The sequence below is a fragment of the Tyto alba genome, unplaced genomic scaffold, assembly GCF_018691265.1.
Source record: "Tyto alba isolate M040663 unplaced genomic scaffold, T.alba_DEE_v4.0 Super-Scaffold_6, whole genome shotgun sequence".
Classification (NCBI taxonomy): Eukaryota; Metazoa; Chordata; class Aves; order Strigiformes; family Tytonidae; genus Tyto; species Tyto alba.
In genome coordinates this window covers 43866110-43885480 of record NW_024881327.1, presented here as the reverse complement: position 1 = coordinate 43885480, position 19371 = coordinate 43866110, and the positions used below count along the sequence as shown (strand labels likewise).

Here is a 19371-nt window from a genome sequence, read left to right as displayed (position 1 = left end):
TATTTGATTTATGAGACAAGCATATAGGAAGTGTAAGATTAGTGCAGTGACTAATTCAGAAAGACTGGATTTTCAGCTAGTGTTAAATGCCGCAATGCTATTCCATCCCATCACAGTGTGCTACTTAGTATGACCTCAGCCAGACTATTACAAGAATATGTATAATAAGAGTACAGATAACTCTAATTACATATAAGGAAAAAAAAAAAAATGAATTGCCATGATAGTGGAACAGAATGCCCGGAGATGCTGTGGCATCTCCATCCTTGGAGATGTGCAGAACCCAAGCGGGCACAGCCCTGAGCTGCTTGCCGTAATGGGACCTGCTCTGAGCAGGAGGTTGGGCTGGAGGAGCTCCAGAGATCCCATATTGCCGGGCTGGGCGAGCCGAGGACTCAGGCCAAGGAGGAAGAACGCAGCCGACTCAATATGAGTGATAAAGCATGCTTCAGTTTATTGACTTTTGTTACAGCTTTTTATAATCCTTCTACTAATTATGCCTACTAGTCACTAGCTGATTGGCTTAAGCTCTGAGGGTCGTATTCTCACGGTCCACCTACTTGCAGTTAGCTTACAGCACAAGCTTCTCATAACACTAAGTTTCTCATGCTACTAGTTCTAATTCCTCTTGACTTGTTTTCGATACACAACAGTACCGTAACACAATGTTTCTCAGACCACCGTTACCATAACACTAGGTTTCTCAGACCACTATTCCTAATTCCCCTTAGCCTGTTTTCGACACACCATGGTACACAAGGCCGAAGCATCCTTGACATTCCTCAGGTATCAGCAGCTGCGAGCAGCTGCAGGCAAACCCTAGTGAGGCCCAGCATCAGCAGCTAGAGCAGGCTCTGATCATACAATTGCTCGGTGGGCTCAGGACCCTTGTCTCTGAGCCATTCTCCAACACCATATCACAATTCTTAGGACTCAGGTTTTGATGTTGATCTCACATATTGAAAGACATGTAGCTTTCTGCAGTGCACCTCATCTTTAAAATGTATGTGGTCAAGCTTACTGATGTTGAGAAGCTGTCAGTTTTAGCTTTGAATATATCTATGAGATAGTGACTGCAATGTAATCAGTCAGTATGCTCTGTCTTATAGAGCCTTACAGTAAGGTTTAATAAGTTCCTTATTTTAAAACTTTTAAGGTTCTTGTAAAACTGAATTAAGCAGAACTTTAAATTTACTTTCCAGGTACATCCATTTGGCATCCAGTTTGTAGACAGGCTGCAAAGGCTGAAGAAAAAAACAAGGTAAAAAGACCATATTTTTACCCAGTGTTATTTCTATATTCTTTATTTGGCTTTTTTTGCAGCAGGCATGGAGGGAAGGATTTGGAATTTTTTCACTACTGCAATTTTGAATTTTAAATGACAGAAATCTAGTAGATTAATGTAATGTAATAATGTAATATAAATATTCTGCTTTTACTTAGTGATTAAAGCTACAGCTTCAGGAGAATGCTGACCTAAGAGTTATATGTATAAGCTGAATAAGGAAAAATGTGAAAATATGAGTACGAAAAAAGAATTAATTTTTAACTTCTGTCTGATTATGATGTGAACAGTGCATGACCTCTTTTTATGTGGCTCTGCACTTAGAAGTTCAGAGGACTTTCACTTCATTTGTTTTTACAAAAAATCTCTCCTTGGAATTTCTTTTTTATTATTTGTTTGTAAAATGTTGGCAAGCCAGCCCCAACTTAATTTCATCTCTGGCTTTAAGTACCTCTTTAATTGGATGATTTGTGAATCTGTCTGTGTGCAAGGGGAAAAGAGGGGAGTTCTGGCAACTTTAGTAATTACAAGGTTAGCAGAAGAATAAGCTGCCCCTAGGAAATGAAGAATTAATCTATAGCTGGGGAAATGATCCCTCTGAAGTGGTGGGACTGAGATAGAACTCTCTCTAATGCAGAGGCCAAGTATGGGATTTTTCAGTTCTGATGTTCTCTGATGCTCCCAGTGGTACCCTTGGTATCCTTGTTCAAAAAACCTTTGCTTTGATTTATCAAGGCTTGGACAGAAGGCACATGGGACAAGTCAGTACAGCAGGCAGCAGCTCTAAAAAGAGTGTTTACAAATCTGGTGTGTTAGCAAGTGCAACTTTGACTAAATTACAGTTTTGAAAAAAATTTAGTTTGGGCTTTACCCTGAAGGATCTTGGCTTTATTTTTTTGTACCCATGTATTTTGGAAGCAATTGCTCTGGTATTCTTCATGGCTAACTCTGAATATCAAATAAGTAGCATTTCAGTATAAAATGTACTGTTTAATACATGTATATTTAAAATTGTCAAAATACTTTAATAAGTGCTGCTGATTCAGCCTAATACTATTAAGCAGTACTTCGGGCTTCCTAAGGATTTTATTCTGGCTGAGTAACTGAAATTGCAAGGCTAAAACCCATTGTCATTTATTGAAAGTATAGTCTTTTTTTTCCCTCTCATTTAAAGAAAGACAGTGGACAAGGTTGTACTGGGCTCCTGCTTAGCTGTCGTTTCCTCACAAAGGCAAAGAAAGTGTACTTATAAGATATTGTATAAGGACTAACTCATAACAAATCTGTCCTGAGTGCTGGAGGTTTACCCCTTCCCCAGCAGAGAGGAAGGCATGTGTATCTGAAAGCCAGTGGGAGTTGTGCCAGTAGGGAAAAAACCCAAAATGGAGCACAAAGAATTTTCTAAAGTCTAGTCATTTTTCCTTTTCTTTGGGTGTTTCCTCTTTTTTTTTGGTCTTTACCCTAATTATTGAAAAAATAAACCAACATGAAAGGATGTTGTTTCAGAGAGGGTAGTAATGGACTTTTCAACATAACTTGTAAAGTTGGAAGTGGGATGTACTGGTTGAGAAATTTTCTGGTCAACTTTTGGAGTTTGTTGTTTTTAAAATTTATATTTCTATATATTTATATAGATACATTCAAAGCATGTAGTTAAAGTAGGTGACAAAGGCAGAAGGAGTAAGTGGCAGCTCACTCCAAAACTTTGGAGATGGAGTGCAAGGGAAAAAGAAGTTGTGAAAGAAAATGACAGCAAGAATAAAAATGATGGGAGAGTGAGTTTGTAAGTGGAAGGGATGAAGCTGGAAAAGACAGAAGAAATCAAAGTAGCAAGAGAAAGAATGATTATCACAAGGCATAAAGGAAAAAGAGTTAGGTAGAGGAAGAATAAAAATGCGTAGTACAGAGAGAAGAACTGAACAGAAGCAACAGAGTCAATGGAGATGTGAGTTTTTATTGCAAAAGCTAGATTATGTGCAGCTGGCGTGAACTGGGGATGCTAAAGGGGGTAATGGATCATGCAGACAATAAAGAGCATGTGTGAGATGTGGAATGAGCAGATTTTAATAACCAGGAGGAGAAACGGGAAAGTTTGTGGGAGTAACTGAGTAGCGTAAGGAAGCACGGAAGCAATCCGCAGAAGTACCTTAGAAAGATGAGACTCTACACTTTGATTGGAAAAGTTAGAAATTTTAAATAATTGTAGTTCTTCTTAAAAACAAGATGGCACCTCTAAGTTGACAAAAGCCCATGAAAAAACTCCAAGAACTTATTGATAGTTATTAAATACATTCAACCAGGTATGTTATGTGTTTTAGGGTCACTCTACACTGTGTGATCTTAAAAGACACTCCACTGATGCACATGACACAAAAGGAAGCTCTGAAGCTTTATCTAGGGAATCCTGAAGTTAATCCAAAACTGTCATTTGACTTTAACAGAGTTTAAAACATAAAGCAGTTTTCTTATTTTTTTTTTTTTCTCTACCACATTGGGCTTCCTATAGGGACATCATGAAAGAGAAGTATGGTTTGCATATTACATCACTGCATTGATGATACTTTCATATCATTTACACAAGTTCTGGAAAACTGCAATGTACTATAACTATGCAGAAGAGCAGTGCAATTACACTGTCCATGTTAAATGATCATCTCAACAGCAGCCACAAGTATTTTTTTGTTCTCTTGCTTATCCCCTTGGACCTGTGTATATACAGAGCCTCACTGTGAGACAAGTGAAACGAGAGGGAGAAAATAAGAAAATCTCAGACATGCCAAAACAATTAAACGGAATCTTTTTTATATGGATAAGTAGCTCTACATACTGTCTCAGAGAATCCACAGGACTGTTTGGGCTAAATAAGGTCCATGGAAGGATAGTTGTGATCATTTAGTTTGTTTACTCTGCTAACACAGTACAGTTCAGATATATTCACATATTGCTTCTAAAAGCCAGTAAATACTTCAAGTGAAGACTGGAGTAGTAGGAAGAATGCTACCTTGACCTGGCAGCTTAAGAATGCTAAAATCCTTTTAAGGGTTTGAACAGTTGTAACCTCTAGGTAAGAAATGTCAGCCTTCAGTGGGACAGTAAATGATGGCCAATCTGAGATCATGGAAAAATATGTGCGTTTTTCAATCAGGGACACATTTTCCCGTAGATGAGAAAGTGTATTTACCAAGAATTAACATATCTGGGTAAAAGAGGGTATAAACCCATTGATTTCTTAGTAGGATTTGTTTAAACTTCAGTTATGAATGTCAGGTCTGTTCACTCATGGTTAGTATTATTGTGTCTCACAACCCTTTGTTATTTAAAAGTAATTATATTTTTCATCATAAAGGAGTCTACCAAAAATAAATAAAATTCTGTCACTCTGAATGCCAAAATGATTGAAAACAGAGCAAACCCAGTTGAGTATTAAAATTAATCTGGTAGTCTTAAATTCAGAGAGAGGGAAACTAATATATTGAGTGTCTGATCCAGGATGCTCTGCAGGATGTTGTACTGTTGGCTGTGAGTGAATGGCACCATAACGTGACACGTTCCAGAAGCAGTGTAGATTGGTTTGATGGTATAACCTTAGAGTAAAAATGCTGCCACTGTATCATCTTGTAATTTGACCTGTCCCTGGTAGTACCCAAAGACTGTCCTGGCATCCCAGTTGTGCTCCAGGCCATTTTGTTCTGAAGGGAGGGGAGAAAAAAAAGCATTGTAAAATAAATTTTGCATTTTCAAAAGATTAATTTGATTGACTATCAGTTTTCTTTTATTTTTAACTCTTCGGTATGGTTGTATGTTTTAAGCTTGCGGTAATGTGCCATTTTTGAGTGGTAAAGGTTAAATTAAATGAAATGCCTGGCACAGTCTTTTTGAAGTAACAGTTACATTTTCTCCCTCTCTTCTATTTCTTATCTGTTTCACTTCTCTTCTCCTGCAATAGGAAACAAGGACTTCCTCTGAGAGTATTATTTCTGTACCTGCTTCAAGTACATCAGGTTCCCCAAGCCGTGTGATCTATGTGAGTATTTCACAGCTAAATTTGTTTTGTGGGAGGGGGAAAACCCTGTGCTTCCTCCTACAGTTTAGTAAGTTGTGTCTCCAAACCACTACAGTTGGTGATTCCTCTAAAATGGAATTTACTTTCTCACATTTAAAATGTTGGAATACTGCATTTGCCGTACCAGAATTCTGGCAGTTTCCTCTTATTTTTTGTGGTGTATTTGTAGCACTTACATTATGACTAGAGCTGGATTATACCAGAGCATGCAAAATACCACAGTGCTTTCTAAAAAGAAAAGTTTAAGTAAACAGTACAGCCCACAGGTAGATTACAAGTTTAGATTTGAATGCAACTCGTCTAAATCGAGCTCTTAAGCCTGCATCTCATTCCTTATGAAAACACTCATGTGTGCGATTGCAGGACTTGGGCTTTGACAAATGCCAGTCCCTAACTTCAGAGGACTTCTGATGTGTTTATGGCTTAAGAAGTGCTATCTCTGGAAAGCTCATAGAGAGAATTTAACAAGTATGCTAAAATCTTATGCTGAGTATTTTTCCAATACCAGGTGTACCTTTCTTGTCATAATTGCTGTAGCTAAAGTTCACGGCCAAATTTTCAAGGCTACCATCAATAGGTAAAAAATATCCACAAGTATGGCATGACCCATACAAACATCTCTTGGAGAGCTTTCAGTATTCCCAGAGCTCTTCTTTGTCCTGTCCAAGTATCCCTCAAGTAAGCAGGTCATTCTCATTGGATAAGACCATATGCAGAGGAAATTGCTGGAGATGAGAAAAGCTGTTGGAGACGTTATTATACAAACATTAAGGGCTTTTATCTACTATACTGAGACAAGCAAAAGAATTTCTTGGAGCCAAGCTTATCTTTTTTCTTCAAGTAAAAATTATTTTTAACACAATATACCCTTTATCTGAGTAAGATTGAACTAGAAGAGAAGGAACTGTCCCTTATCTAAATGCTCATCAGTGTTTCTGAGCTCTTCTTCCAGTAGGGCTCTGTGCTGATGAATACGAGTGTTATATTCCCACTAAAAAAAGTTGTTGCCTCAACTCCTGTGAAGGCTATTGATTATGCTAGGATCCTATTATAATGTAATACAATATTTCTTTGGCCAGATGATCTCTATCTCTCCAGCCATGCACCACTTCATTGTTTTTATTAGCATGAGCATCCTTCTAAGTTTTATATGTTTTTAGTGACGTTTATCTAGCTGTTGTATGGTACTGTTTTTCTTGATGTTTGTGATTACAGCTTTAAGTATGCTTCACAGGCTGTTAAAAGTCAAGGACAAACCTCAATTCTCTTTTTTGTTTTGTTCTGTTTTGTTTTTCAAAGGGTATCATTAAATCAGCACACAATTATAAAGTTTGTTACTGTAATATACTTTAGAAGCAGCTGGAACTGTGAAAGAATAAAGTTGTATGGCAAATACGAGTCAATTAGGAAAAAAGATTCCCCAGAGGTGTGCAAGTTCTTGCAAAATCTGTCTCATCTCTGAGTGCTTAATTGACAAAGCTGTGAGATTGATTAAATCCTATTTTGGCTTTCATGAACAGGAAGGTAAAAAGAATTAAAAACATGTTACTGGAATTCTATATTATCAGAATGATTCTTTGGCTGTCTTTTGCATCTGTTTTCTATTACAGGAGTGTTATGAGTTACAGACATGCTCAAGATTTGTCTCGGGTGCTTTCGTGACTGGTTTTACCAAACCTAAATTCATGCTGCCACTGAAAGGAAGGTCCCAACCACATGTAGCCCTGTCCCTCTCTGGCCATGTCGTCCCGTCTCCTCTTTGGTTCTAGTGGGTACACAGAAGTATGATCAGTCAGATTTGAGACTAGATTTGGTTAAAAAATAACCCAGGAAAAACTTCCAGCCAACCAAAGAGGCAAAAAAAGACCCAGCCATCTACATGTCTTCTAATGCTAACATAGAAGGCAGAATAGAGTGGAAAGGGACACACAGGACAGCCACTTTCAGCAGTATCATGGATTCAGATCATTAAAACCAACAGTAAAACTGTACTTAAACAGCTGGTGAGCTCTGTGAAGTATCGTGTTGGAACAAAAGAGAATTTAGAGAAAACAGTTAAAGTTTAGGAACCATGCATTCACGGTGCTTGTATTTTCAAAGGCATGAAGTCAGAGCAATGCAATCATTCTGAGCAATGTGCCGTCTCATGGGAGACTGTTTCTGGGTCCTGCCTGAGTGGTTAGCTAGGGAAAGATGAGGAAAGCATATTTTGACTAAACCTGAATGTGGCTCATACAGATGGTTTTCTAAAGCCATACCACTTTTTCTTAATCTGTTGATACCAGACTTTGGTGTCTCCTTGCACTAAATGGACAATGCCCCTTTAAGTTAATGGGCATCTTTTCATGATCTTTAGTGATAGCTTCATTATACCCAGACTGAAATTTACCCTAGTGCTGTCATCCCCTCAGAGTCCCTAAATACCACTTAAAAATGAGTTGATTTCTAAACTATGGCATGAAATAAGGCTTAAATAAAAGGCCTTTATCCTTAGCTAAATTTTACAAAGAGACAATTTGGTGCTCCAGCCTAATACATCAGACTGGAAGTTTTAGATTAGGTTGTATAGCTGTGTTGTATGTTCTCATACTAGGAACAGAAATCACAATATATTTTTATACAGATCATATTTGCAATTATACAATTGTAAAATTACATACTCCAAATTAAATAGATACTCTAAATTTAGAGCATGGTTTTAGCAGAATCCAAAATACCAGATAATTGAAAAATGGTTTAAAGCCTTGTAGCTCTAATTTGAACCTTCGCTAGCATATTTGAATTCCACTCACATATTTGAAAGTAGGTAAAACACATAACATAAAAAACAATGTAGGCTGAATGTTTGTAGAAATGAGTATTTAGAAAGCAATTGTATCTCTAAGGTGTTTTTTCATCCCAATTTACCTACAGTTTGATATTTAATCTGAAAGGAAATACATAATTAGATAAATTTTACTCATAACAGTGCTGAAGTCTAGTGGGAGGATCTCCATTTGCACATCTAAGTGGAGAGATAGGGGCTAAAACTACTGTAATTCACATTTAAACATTGCCAAATATGAACTCTGGGTTCACTAGAATAATCTCCACAACCCTGGATACCTTAAAAACAAATTATCACAGCCTCCTTGGCCTTCCTTTGAGATACAATGCTACCCAAAGTCTTCCTGGAACAGACCTGATGGACAGATGCCTCCTTACCTTTGCGTGACCTGTCTCTGCGTCAGAGCTTGCCACTGGCTTCTCAGCAGGGAGGGATTTATTTTCAGTAAGAGGCTATTTCATTGCTCTTCAATTTCTTAAAGTAGCTGCAAAGAAGGTGAGATATGTAGCTCGCTGGAGAATCACATATTTGATTAAAACACATTTTTTCATTAGTTATGATAATGTGAATATGTGATGGTTATGGCAGCTTTGTTCCACTTTCACAGTTAAGAAGAATCTTCCTCCTTTCCATGTTGCTTATGTTTGCACAAATTCATACATTGTTTTAGAAAAAGGGATAACTTAAAGTTGTTGCACTAAATTTTTCCTGTATGACTAATGTAATAGAAAACTTCCCTGGAAAATTTAACTTTTCTTAGCTCTTCCTAAGAAAAAATATAATCACTGCACACATAAATGCTGAATACTTTCATATTTTTACATGTGGAAAACATTATTACAGTTTTATAGCTGATCTTACTGAGATTTTCAGAGAATAGCAAGATTCACTCATCATTTTGTTGCCAACAAAGAGCCTATCATTCTGCAAAGCCTGAACAGGGAATGAGACAATTACACTGCCCGTTTCTCCACTGTCAATGTGGCCAACTTGTTGTCATATCTGCAAGACAGTGTGTGCTGGATACAGTTTTGGTGCATGTTACCATTATCCTAAGGATAATCTGTGCAAATGTGGTATTTCGATAATTATACTTTTGGAGTAAGCATAGTAAGAGGAGAATGGGGACTGACACAGCCCTTTCTCTCTGTTGGCTGTGTGAGTCTCATGAAAGGATTTGAACTTTACTTAAGTGGTATCTGTGATCTTCCAACTAATCCACCATGGTGCAAATCCATCATCTGCTCGTTTGTGACCCGTAATTAAGGGATACTTAGACACAGTCAGGAAAGGAGGTGAAGCTGTGGGACGCAGCTGAATGGGAAAAATTAAAGATCTGACTAATGTTTTTCAGCATCTGGAGAGTATATGTTGGAATGACGTATTTGATTATTCACTATGCTTATGGTAGGGAAACCCTGCACATTGAAACCACTTTAAAATGAAGAGTGTTTTGCCTGGAAAAGACGACAGTATCTGTCCCCCCTTGTGTCTCTGTGCAGCTAGCAGTAAGCAGGACATAACCAAGGGAACTGGAATGATGCCACGCTACTCCTGTTAGTCAAATGTGAGTGACAAAGAAAAGTAGAAAGCACCAGTATATAAAAAGAAAATGGCAGTAATATTCAGTACTGTGTAGTAAATATAAGAGATTTAAATGTGCACAAACAGAAAAAGTAGTTTATTATTATGATGATGACTTTTCTACCTGCACTTATCTGTCCTTTTCTGACTGCATCCTGATCATATTCTTTCTTATTCTCACTGCTTTCTTTCCTCCTTTTCTTAGGCAAAGCTTGGAGATGAAATTCTTGACTACAGGGATTTGGCTGCTCTTCCTAAAAATAAAGCCATCTATAACATTGACCGCCCAGATATGATCTCCTATTCTCCATATATCAGTTATTCTTCAGATGACAGGCATAGTTACGGGGAGGTACTGAAACATGGGTATTTTTTCTACTGTGAATTTGAGATTTAATGTACATCATTAAACATGTTCCTGAACACTCTTAAACATGTGCATAATTAAAAAAAAAAAAAAAAGAAAACAACTAACTTTTATAACTTCAGTTAATTAAGTCATGTCACCCATTCATTCACACTTTCCAAAAAACAAGTGAGGTGTTAATTTCATTTTGTAGCTTGTGGAAATTAAAGAATTGCTTTCTGTGATAATTTTTTAAACAGATGACATGTAATTAAATATGTTTTTCTGTGAGAGGAGTTCTACATGCATGCAGTAAGGAACAGGAGCCATTGCTAATTATAATGCAAATATAAGAAGTGAAGCCAAAGGTCTTTCATGATTTTTTTGATTTTTTTTTTAAAAGTATACCATGTTATTTTGGTAACACAACAATGGTATCACTTTATTACATACAAATTTCTTTCAACTGTTCCTAAAGTTCATCCTCATGTCATGCATGCATTTCAGCCTGTTCACATGCAGAGCTAATATTATGCAATTTGTGCTAATGAAATCTAACATAATCTTACTAATACTAATTCTGGTTTTTGTGAAGTATATTTGTATGCAACTCCTGTCATGCAAGTTAGCTTTTCTTCCCTAATCATAACTACCTTTAATTTTAATTTCTGATTTCTCTTATAATTTTAGATACGTTTTTACAAATCAATCCTCTTAGATATACTAGGTATATTAGCAAGATATATAGTACCTGGAATGGAAGTCTGCTTTGTTCTCTGTAAATGTAAGTGAATGGGTAGAAATAAATGCTATGAAAAATAGCCATACTATTTACAATAGCCCTAGTCCTGGTATCACTTATACCTTCTACACTTAATCAGTACCACTAAAGTCTCCATGCTGCTCTTAGGTGAAGTACAGCCCATACGTTATGATTTCCAGACATTCTCCCAAATCCTCTCTGTACTATGCAGAACCACAGTAGCTCCATTATAATGCATCCTAAAAGAATTAGGACTGTATCTGGTAAAGGGTTTAAATGGTATTTAGGTTTCTGATTTCACAAAACCAAAAGCTGCTGCCGAGCCCTGAACCTGTGGAATATAAGGACTTCCTTTCTATGTCAAAATTCGTGGGTGCTGATAATATTTGTGGCCCTCCTCAACTGCCCATTTACATTTGGACTTGGCAGAGGTGCACAGACTAAACAAGCTTCTGCCCAGGTCCTGTGAGGACCCAGTCACTGCACCCACTCTGAGGTGACTTTGGGCTGTGCTTGCAATCCAACATATGTGTTTTCATGGTGTTACAAATATTTTTGTCCTTGATATTGCCAGGGCGAAAAAAAATTCCTGTCTTCCAAATTTCAGCATCATGGCTACTAACTGCAGCTGCAGTAGCTTCAGTAGATTTGCTCAACTAACCAAACATAGTGTTGAATTTTGAAAGGAAAAAGATGAAACAGCAAGTTGTTAAATTACATGATGTTTAATTAAAAATTAAACAGTACAGATATTTTGCTTTCCCTTAAAACAACCATCTCTGAGGAACAAAATTCTAGTGCCAATTTTAGAGGTGCTTCAGTGCAGATTTAACTAGGGTTTGTGTGTAGTTTCAGGCAGTTGCTTTAAATGGAAATTTCCCTACTAGCAACACTCTCTATGGAACAGGACTGGCCTCACCAGACCCCAGGATTTTGTAGTAGAGAAATCAACAAAAGCTTCATACTAAATTATTTATATCGTACTCCTTATTTACTCATTTTAAAACAAATAAAAAGAAAAATTGCCCTATCTTAATTGACAGCTGTTTTTCCTAACTATATTACGTGTTATACATGGATATTGATATTGAGTAGTTCTCACAAGTAACATCATGCATGAATTTGTATCACTAATTTGTTGTGTGTTGCTGTTTGCAGTCACCTCAGTTGCTCTCTCCAACACCTACTGAGGTAATCCCCAATTCTCCTGTTCTGACCAATTTTGTGATGCATAAACCTGGTCATATTGATTACCAGCAGTGTCTGAAACATGGGGTTTGCCTCCTGCCTGTATAGTGCATGGGGTTTTATAATTTATGTTTTTTACAGTGTTACTTGTGTTGAATACATGCTCTGCTTCTGGATTGTCATCTGTATGCATCTGTCTCCACTATCATCCATGTTTCTGCTTTCCAAAATAAAGGTGGTTTGGTGGTCACTTCTTCAAGCTCTGCTAAACGAAATACATTGGGGAAAATGATTTATGTTTACATTTAAAGCTGCCAGCGTGAGTTGACCTGAATTAATGCTTGACATATCTTTCTCTTCCTTTTTTCTTTTTCTTTTTTTTATTCCACAAATAGTTAAACTACTTACTTGTGCACACATACTGTTAAATCATTTTCACATACCTGAACTTCTAGGTCTGTGTATTTTATTGTGCATTAATGATCAAACACAGTCATTGTTTCAAGAAACATCACCTTGGAAGCAGTGATAGAATTTCACATAGTTTCCCAGAGAGTAACTCAGTTATATATCACAGGCTTGGCTAATTTCTCCATTATCCCAATTTTATGTATTGCAAAATTTTGCTAATAGAAAATTGCAAATTTCCATTAAGAATTGTGAATCACAAACTGTCACTATAAGCACTGGTTAAACATAAAAGTTAACTGGTAGAGATATAATCTATTTGATAGTTTAAAAATAAAAACATGCTTTATTTAATAGTGGATTTCATGAACTTGATTGACTGTTCCTTACAGAGACACAAAGTATACAAAAGGTAAGGTCTGAAACAATCAATATGATATCTTGGTGTTTTGGAAGACTATAATAATTTCATTTAAATTAGCTACCAGTTATCAAACTGTCAGTACTATTAAATTTGAAAAGTGACACCGTTGTGGAAGTTGGTGCTGCCATGACTTGTGTTACATGAATACTCCCTCATTATTCAGATTTGCCATGCTTGCTGTCTTTCTCTAAAGAGTCTATGACCAGGTGCTCAGGCATCACCATCTGCAAACTTGTCACCAGTTTTCTTGCAGGGATTTTTATTAGAGGAAAATTCCACTGTATCATACAGTTGGACACATCATAGACCATTAGCTAACACTTATATGATATTTAAATAACATCACAAGACTTTCTAGAGACATCGCTATAGTGCTTGTAAATAAATCTCTTTGCAAAGGTTAGAGTGGTTATTAAATAATGTAGCTGCTTCATGAGGGAAACATCTCAAACTGGGCATAGAGGGGTTGGTGGCAGAATGCCTACAGAACACTGCATATTGGGAAGACATGATTTTTTCTCACTTTTTAAGATAATTTCTTCTGAAATGGTAATTAAAGCAATAATGCTACTTACCACTATACAAAACTAATTTTCTGGTTTTGGAAATACAGTCAGTAAGGCTGGGATGAGGTGGAAGGAATGGACAATACCTGAACAAGATGAGAAAAACTGACAATGAGAGAACATTCTACATCTCTATGGAGTCAAGGATAATCCCAGAGAAGCCACATAGGAAACTTCATTCAGCTAAAGATGAATGGATGAAGTTGTTCTGATAGGAATCCGGGAGATGATGGTGTGGCTAAGTACAATCTCCTCTGTGTTTAAATGATGGGAGTCACACAGATGCCTAAAGATGTCCCACTATTCATGACAAGTGACTAACAACTGCTATGGTATAGTCTATCTTCATTCACTCCTACTGGAACAGGAGAGGGGAAACATTTTTTGTAGCACAATTTCTCATAAGAGAACATCTGCAGGTTACATTGATTTGTTCTATTTTGAAGTTAACTCAAGCCAATTCTTGCTTGTCATAAAAGAAACAAGAAATTTGAATTTGCTTTTATATCTAGTTTACAAAAAGTACTTTCTGCATCTAATTCAGCCAGTAATGCTTTTAGTGTTAAGAAGACACTATATGCAAATTATAATTTAATTAGCTATAGAGAGTGAGGAGCTTGGAATGGGTGTAAATGTTTTGAGTGGTTAAAGGCAAGAGTTTAGTGCAATGGATTGTATGACTTGCTTTGCGCAATTCTGTAGCATTACTGCTAATGCTATATATGACTGTTTATATCACTTATCTAGTAATGACAATGTTGTAATACGGTATGCCAGCCAATTTGTACAGCAGACACAGTTGTTTCTGTGATTTAACGAAGCCAACAAATGCTGATTTCTGTGTTGCCTATAACCATTATGCATCCATTCATATGGATACTAAGTGACCACAGTACTGTCATGCTAACCTGATCTCATCTTCCACCCGCCTGTGTATGTTCAGGGAATTACACTGTCCTGAAACAACACTTTTCCAGTGTTACATTCTTTTCAAATTACACTGTCATTTTGAATTCATGTACATGCTGATTTTTCTGGGAACATGACCATTCTCTGATACTTGGCAGAGCTCTTTCAGTCACACTGTGGTGGAGGTGCTTACGGCTGAAAGCCACCTCATTTCATTGCAGTTGCATGAAGCATTACCACAGCACTGACTTCCATCTACATGGCACAGAAATGCGCAAAATGGCATATTCTGCCTGTTTTGGAAGTTATTTCTCTTTCTTAATGATGTATATTTCATCTTTTCCTCTCAGGGTGACCAAGATGACAGATCTTTCAAGCAGTACAGGACATCAAGTCCTAGCTCTGCTGGCTCACTGGGCTATGGTCGCTATACTCCAACCTCCCATTCTCCTCAGCATTACAGCAGACCAGGTAATTGAAAATCAGACTTATTTATTCTCTAGGTTTTTCTATTACTTTATCTTATGTTGTAAGTAGAGTAGACTCTGGTACACAGGGGTTTAAGGTGGAGTAGGTCGTTACAGTGATTTGTTTACTGTGAACAGTGTGGCATGGGGAGAAGGAAAAGAAGTGCTTCAGGAATGAGCATCTAAGAAAACGAGAACAGAGAACAGATGTCTAGAAAGATTGATTTTATGTATCTGTAAACAGAAGATAGAACAGTTTAAAGGACTTAATCCTGGTCCCATCCTGCCTGAAGCTACACATTCAATCTGCAGCTCTTTCAAGGTGTGGCATGGTAGTAGTGGATGCACATAAAACCAAGAGGGTGATCAATTGACTTTGTGTCCCTTCTTGTACCTCTGGTTTATGGTCCCTATCTCCTCTCCAGTGCAAGATCTGGAGGAGTGACTAGTAGTTCTAATGGATAGACTTTGAAGGCCACTTTGCCTTAGTTGAGAAGCTTACAGTAATGGCTACTGCAGCGTTGGGCTGTAGCAGCAATTGTGTTGGTGCTCTTGTCACACAGAGAGGAGAGATCACCTCCTTTTGATCTTTACATGAGAGTCCCTTATAAAAGCCTGTTATATTTGGGCACTGTGTAGAGTTTTATACTTGGAAATAATCAACTAGATTTCTCAAAATTCTTTCTAACTTTTCTCCACTCAGTCATTTGGGTGGAGAACACAGAGCATGTATATTATTTTCTTGGTGTCTTTTAATTTCATTGAGGATATATTATAATTAGAAAGTAGCCTGGAAAACTGGGAGTTCTTAATCTTTCCAGTGGAAATTAAAATTTTATGGTTAATAGAAACAGTTTTTACAGGAATTTAATATTTGTACTACATAACGTCTTTCATGAAGTGAAAATGAGTTTGAGTATCAAAGATCTATTAAAGAGATGAAAGATTAGTCTCCGCTGAAAGTTTGGCAGCTGCGTCATGCTTAAGCTTAGCTGCACACTGTTAAAGCAAGGAGGAAAGATTAAAGAATTTCCAAATTAATTCCAATGTTTTACAGCTTCATTGGAAATTTAGAAGATAGTCTTCATAATTGCCACTTCTAATAATTTTCATTAGTCCTCCAATATATGTTATCTGAACATTATTACAGCAAAGCAAACAAGATGACTTTTGAGAACATTTTTCAAAGTACTTAATCACATGTCTAACTTTCAGAGCTCAAATAACTTCAGGACGTTTCTTCAAATGCTTAAATTAGCCATGCACTTGAGTGCTCTGGTGCATTGTGAACTAAATCCTACCAGTGTGCACCGACGGCAGTGAGAACTGGACCCACTCATAGCACAGTTCTCAGCAGAGACAAGGCTCTCCCCATTTCATCTCATTAGATCCATTATGAGCATATATCATTCCCTCTTGCAGCTTTTGAATATGCAGATTTTCCCCTGAGTGCAGCTATGCTTTTTGTGGTGCCTTTTCTGGAATATTTTCTGATGCGTTACATTATTAGCATTTTATATGATTTTCTTTCTGTCTGCAGAAAGCCCATGTCCCTTGTCCAACCGCATAGTATAGCCACTGTGATATTTTTAGCAATAACCAGAGAAAGATGAAGTCTTAAATATAGACTATATGTTTTCTAAGCATCAGGAGGAAAATGTTCCTGAAAAAAACGATGGCATTGTAATTTGTGGCTTTCAGTAAGTGAACTAAATAGTTTATTTTCACTTACTCTCTGTTGCCCCCAGCTGGTACTCACAGTCTTGGTACCAGTAGCTGCATCTCCCTGCCCCAACACCCAAGCCCTACATCTACATTCAGACATCATTACATCCCTTTCTTCAAAGGTAAGGTCCAGGAATGCAAAACTGTGCTGTGATACTGTAGACTTATTCAGATGTGTTTCACTTCTATGTCTGTGCAAGCATGGCTTCCACTTGGATAAAATTTGTCTTAATTTTGTGCAAGTGCTTTCTTTATGTACTGTGTAAGCTTTAAGAACTGAGTGGGGGGTATGGGTTGTTTTATTTTTGCTTTTTTTCAGTGAGTGTTAAGTGTCTTTCAGAGGGGTGGAGGGAAGGAATTAGCTTTTATAATGAAAACGAGGGACGGAATAATTTAAAAATCTGTTCTAAAATACAATGTTTACCTTTACCCTATTTTGGTGATGCTAAATAAATGCTATAACATGCTTATACATTGGATCCAGCATTGGATGATCAGTTATCTAACCCTCTAACCTACATTTCGATATCTTCATATTACTTGTAGCATTACCAAAAATTATTCCAGATAAGCTAGTTAAATCAATATAGGTGCACTGATTAGCAAATAATCTGTGCTATATATTATAAAACAGAGTGAGTCTACTCTCCTTGCCATTATTTTTTTTTTGTAGTGGATATTAACTTTTAATCACCTCTGTGTTGCAGATGTGAGACAGTACAGAGGAATGCCAAAAACCTTTGAGACAAAGATTTTTTTTTTTTTTAGCTAGTTAGTTAAATGTCAGAAAGAGAAGACATGCAGCTACTACATCTGTCTTCCCCTGAGTCTGTCCTCTCTAGTAACAATATGAACTGGAAGGAGACATGAATGGCAAACATTTTCAATGCCTGTTACTTGACTGTCATGTATTGTTTGATTTAATAAAGCAAAACTGTTGTTCTTGCCGTCGTAACCATTACGGAAAAGGAAGCGACCTTCTGCAGGAACCAGACTTGCAAACTCAAGTGAATAGCAGGCACTCATTGCCTTTGGAAAAATAATTAATGCATCTTCATTGGGCCCTAATGTATCCAGAAACAGTTCTGCCCAACGTCAGCTGAATTTCACTAGTATGAACAGGAACAGAATCAGGCTCGAGTCTTACAAATATAATCCCGGTGAGAAAATTTTGGAGGAGAAAGCTGATGAAATGAAGCTTTTGTTGTCATTTTAAAGTCTACCTGCAAAGCTTCTTTCCATAACCACAAATGGTCACACCCCCCCCACTACATTTCTTGAAAGTCTGGCTCACACCCTGGTATTTTCTGGGGCATTGCTTGAACAGTTTTTTGATCTGTCCTCTAAATTTGGATTATATTATCAAACCTGATGTAATGAGTAAGAAAAACCATTTTCATGTGCTGCAGCGCACGATTTCACTGTATGGAAAGCTCTTATTTGAAAGCCCGCCTGCAGTTGCTTAGCAGCACTCCTCTTAAAATGAGTTTCTGTTCAGTGCTACCTGCTGTTGTTTAGAGCAGCAGCAATTACTCAGTGTTGCTGTTTGGAGTAAGAAATCCTCAAGTGGTAGCTCCTTGTGCAGAAACAATTATTAGTAGCGTGATCAAAATTACAATATTTTTCAGTCCTGCAGCACTTTTTATCAAGGAACTAAAATATTTTGCAAGCAGTAGCTTGCAGACGAGCCTGTTTATAATTTTCGTATACAGGTAATTCTGAGCCCTGCAGAGATGGTATAGATTATCTGCTGTTTTACACTGAGTTGATGTCTTTCTCTAAAAGGAGTCAGATTTACCCCATCTACTTCAAGGTCTCTGGATTCTTTTCTCTGAGTTGCAGACTGTATTTTTTCTTATCTGGAGAAGCCTTTTGAGGGTGTCAGTGTGCTGGTTTGTTCTCTTCAAAGTGATTAGTATGGGAAGAGTAAGATTGTACCAGTAGTTGCTTTGTATCCAGACCAAGGTTAATGTTGCACTTCAGTTTTAAAAAAGTGAAATCACATTTATTTTCAAAAATTTGGTTAAATCCAAAAATAATACACTGCTTAGTAATTATAGAAGTAATCTTTGTAAAACCAGCACTCCACAATCATCATAAAAATCTTTCTTCAAGCTTCCAGGAGACAGAAATATTACTACCCTAGGGAAATTAAAACAGGCAGAATCTTCCTTTTGACTTCACTGAGTTTTCTTCATATCCTTCCTGAGAATTACTTTGTTCATCATTTTTCCATCAGAAAATATGATTACTGAGTTCCTGTTCTTTCTTCAGTATACTGTAGTCTAGCTCCCATGAAGTGTAATAGGATGAACTACTCTTTATCATGCAGACAAATTATTTGCTTGTGCTCTTTTAAGGATTTTTGTCTTCAGAATGTTTTCAAAATAAATCCTGTGACAGCCTCATTTCAAGAAAGCTTCACAGTTCATGCCCTTGCAAATCACAGGGTGTGATATTCCAAGTACCTGCACTTAGTGTAACTCTTCCACTTGAGGTGACGGAGTCAGTGAATGCACAGTCTGTGCTGAGCCCTGCTGAAAAAATGCTTACTTAAAACGTGTTGTAAAGTATCCTGCCTTTCTAGTGCAGGAGCACAGATACCAAAGCCCATTTATTTGGCTCTGAAAGCTTGAAAAGAATTAGTCATCAAACTTCAAAAAACTTTGTCTAGGCTAATGCACCATGTGCAGAGATATTCAACGATCCTATTCCAGGAGTCAGCTCTGACATGTTCCTCATTAGGCCAGTGGTATCTGTTTGTTGTTCCATCCCAAACTTAGACAGCTCTTACTGTAACTTGTTATCAAATTTCC

The 19371-nt window shown here is 37.2% G+C and overlaps 1 protein-coding gene across 17 annotated transcripts in view; it reads left to right on the top strand.

The window, feature by feature from the left end:
* The window catches only part of ABLIM2 (actin binding LIM protein family member 2), a 145317-nt gene that overhangs the window by 91411 nt on the left and 34535 nt on the right, over positions 1-19371 (top strand). For 6 of the 17 annotated variants that reach the window (XM_042808162.1, XM_042808160.1, XM_042808167.1 and 3 more), the window contains exons 8-12: positions 1203-1261; positions 5232-5309; positions 9965-10111; positions 12027-12059; positions 14714-14834. In XM_042808162.1, the coding sequence (XP_042664096.1) occupies positions 1203-1261; positions 5232-5309; positions 9965-10111; positions 12027-12059; positions 14714-14834 (438 nt within the window). Of the gene's footprint in view, positions 1-1202; positions 1262-5231; positions 5310-9964; positions 10112-12026; positions 12060-14713; positions 14835-16578; positions 16678-19371 lie in introns of all 17 variants that reach the window. The other 11 variants (XM_042808152.1, XM_042808154.1, XM_042808151.1 and 8 more) reach the window with 4 other exon arrangements.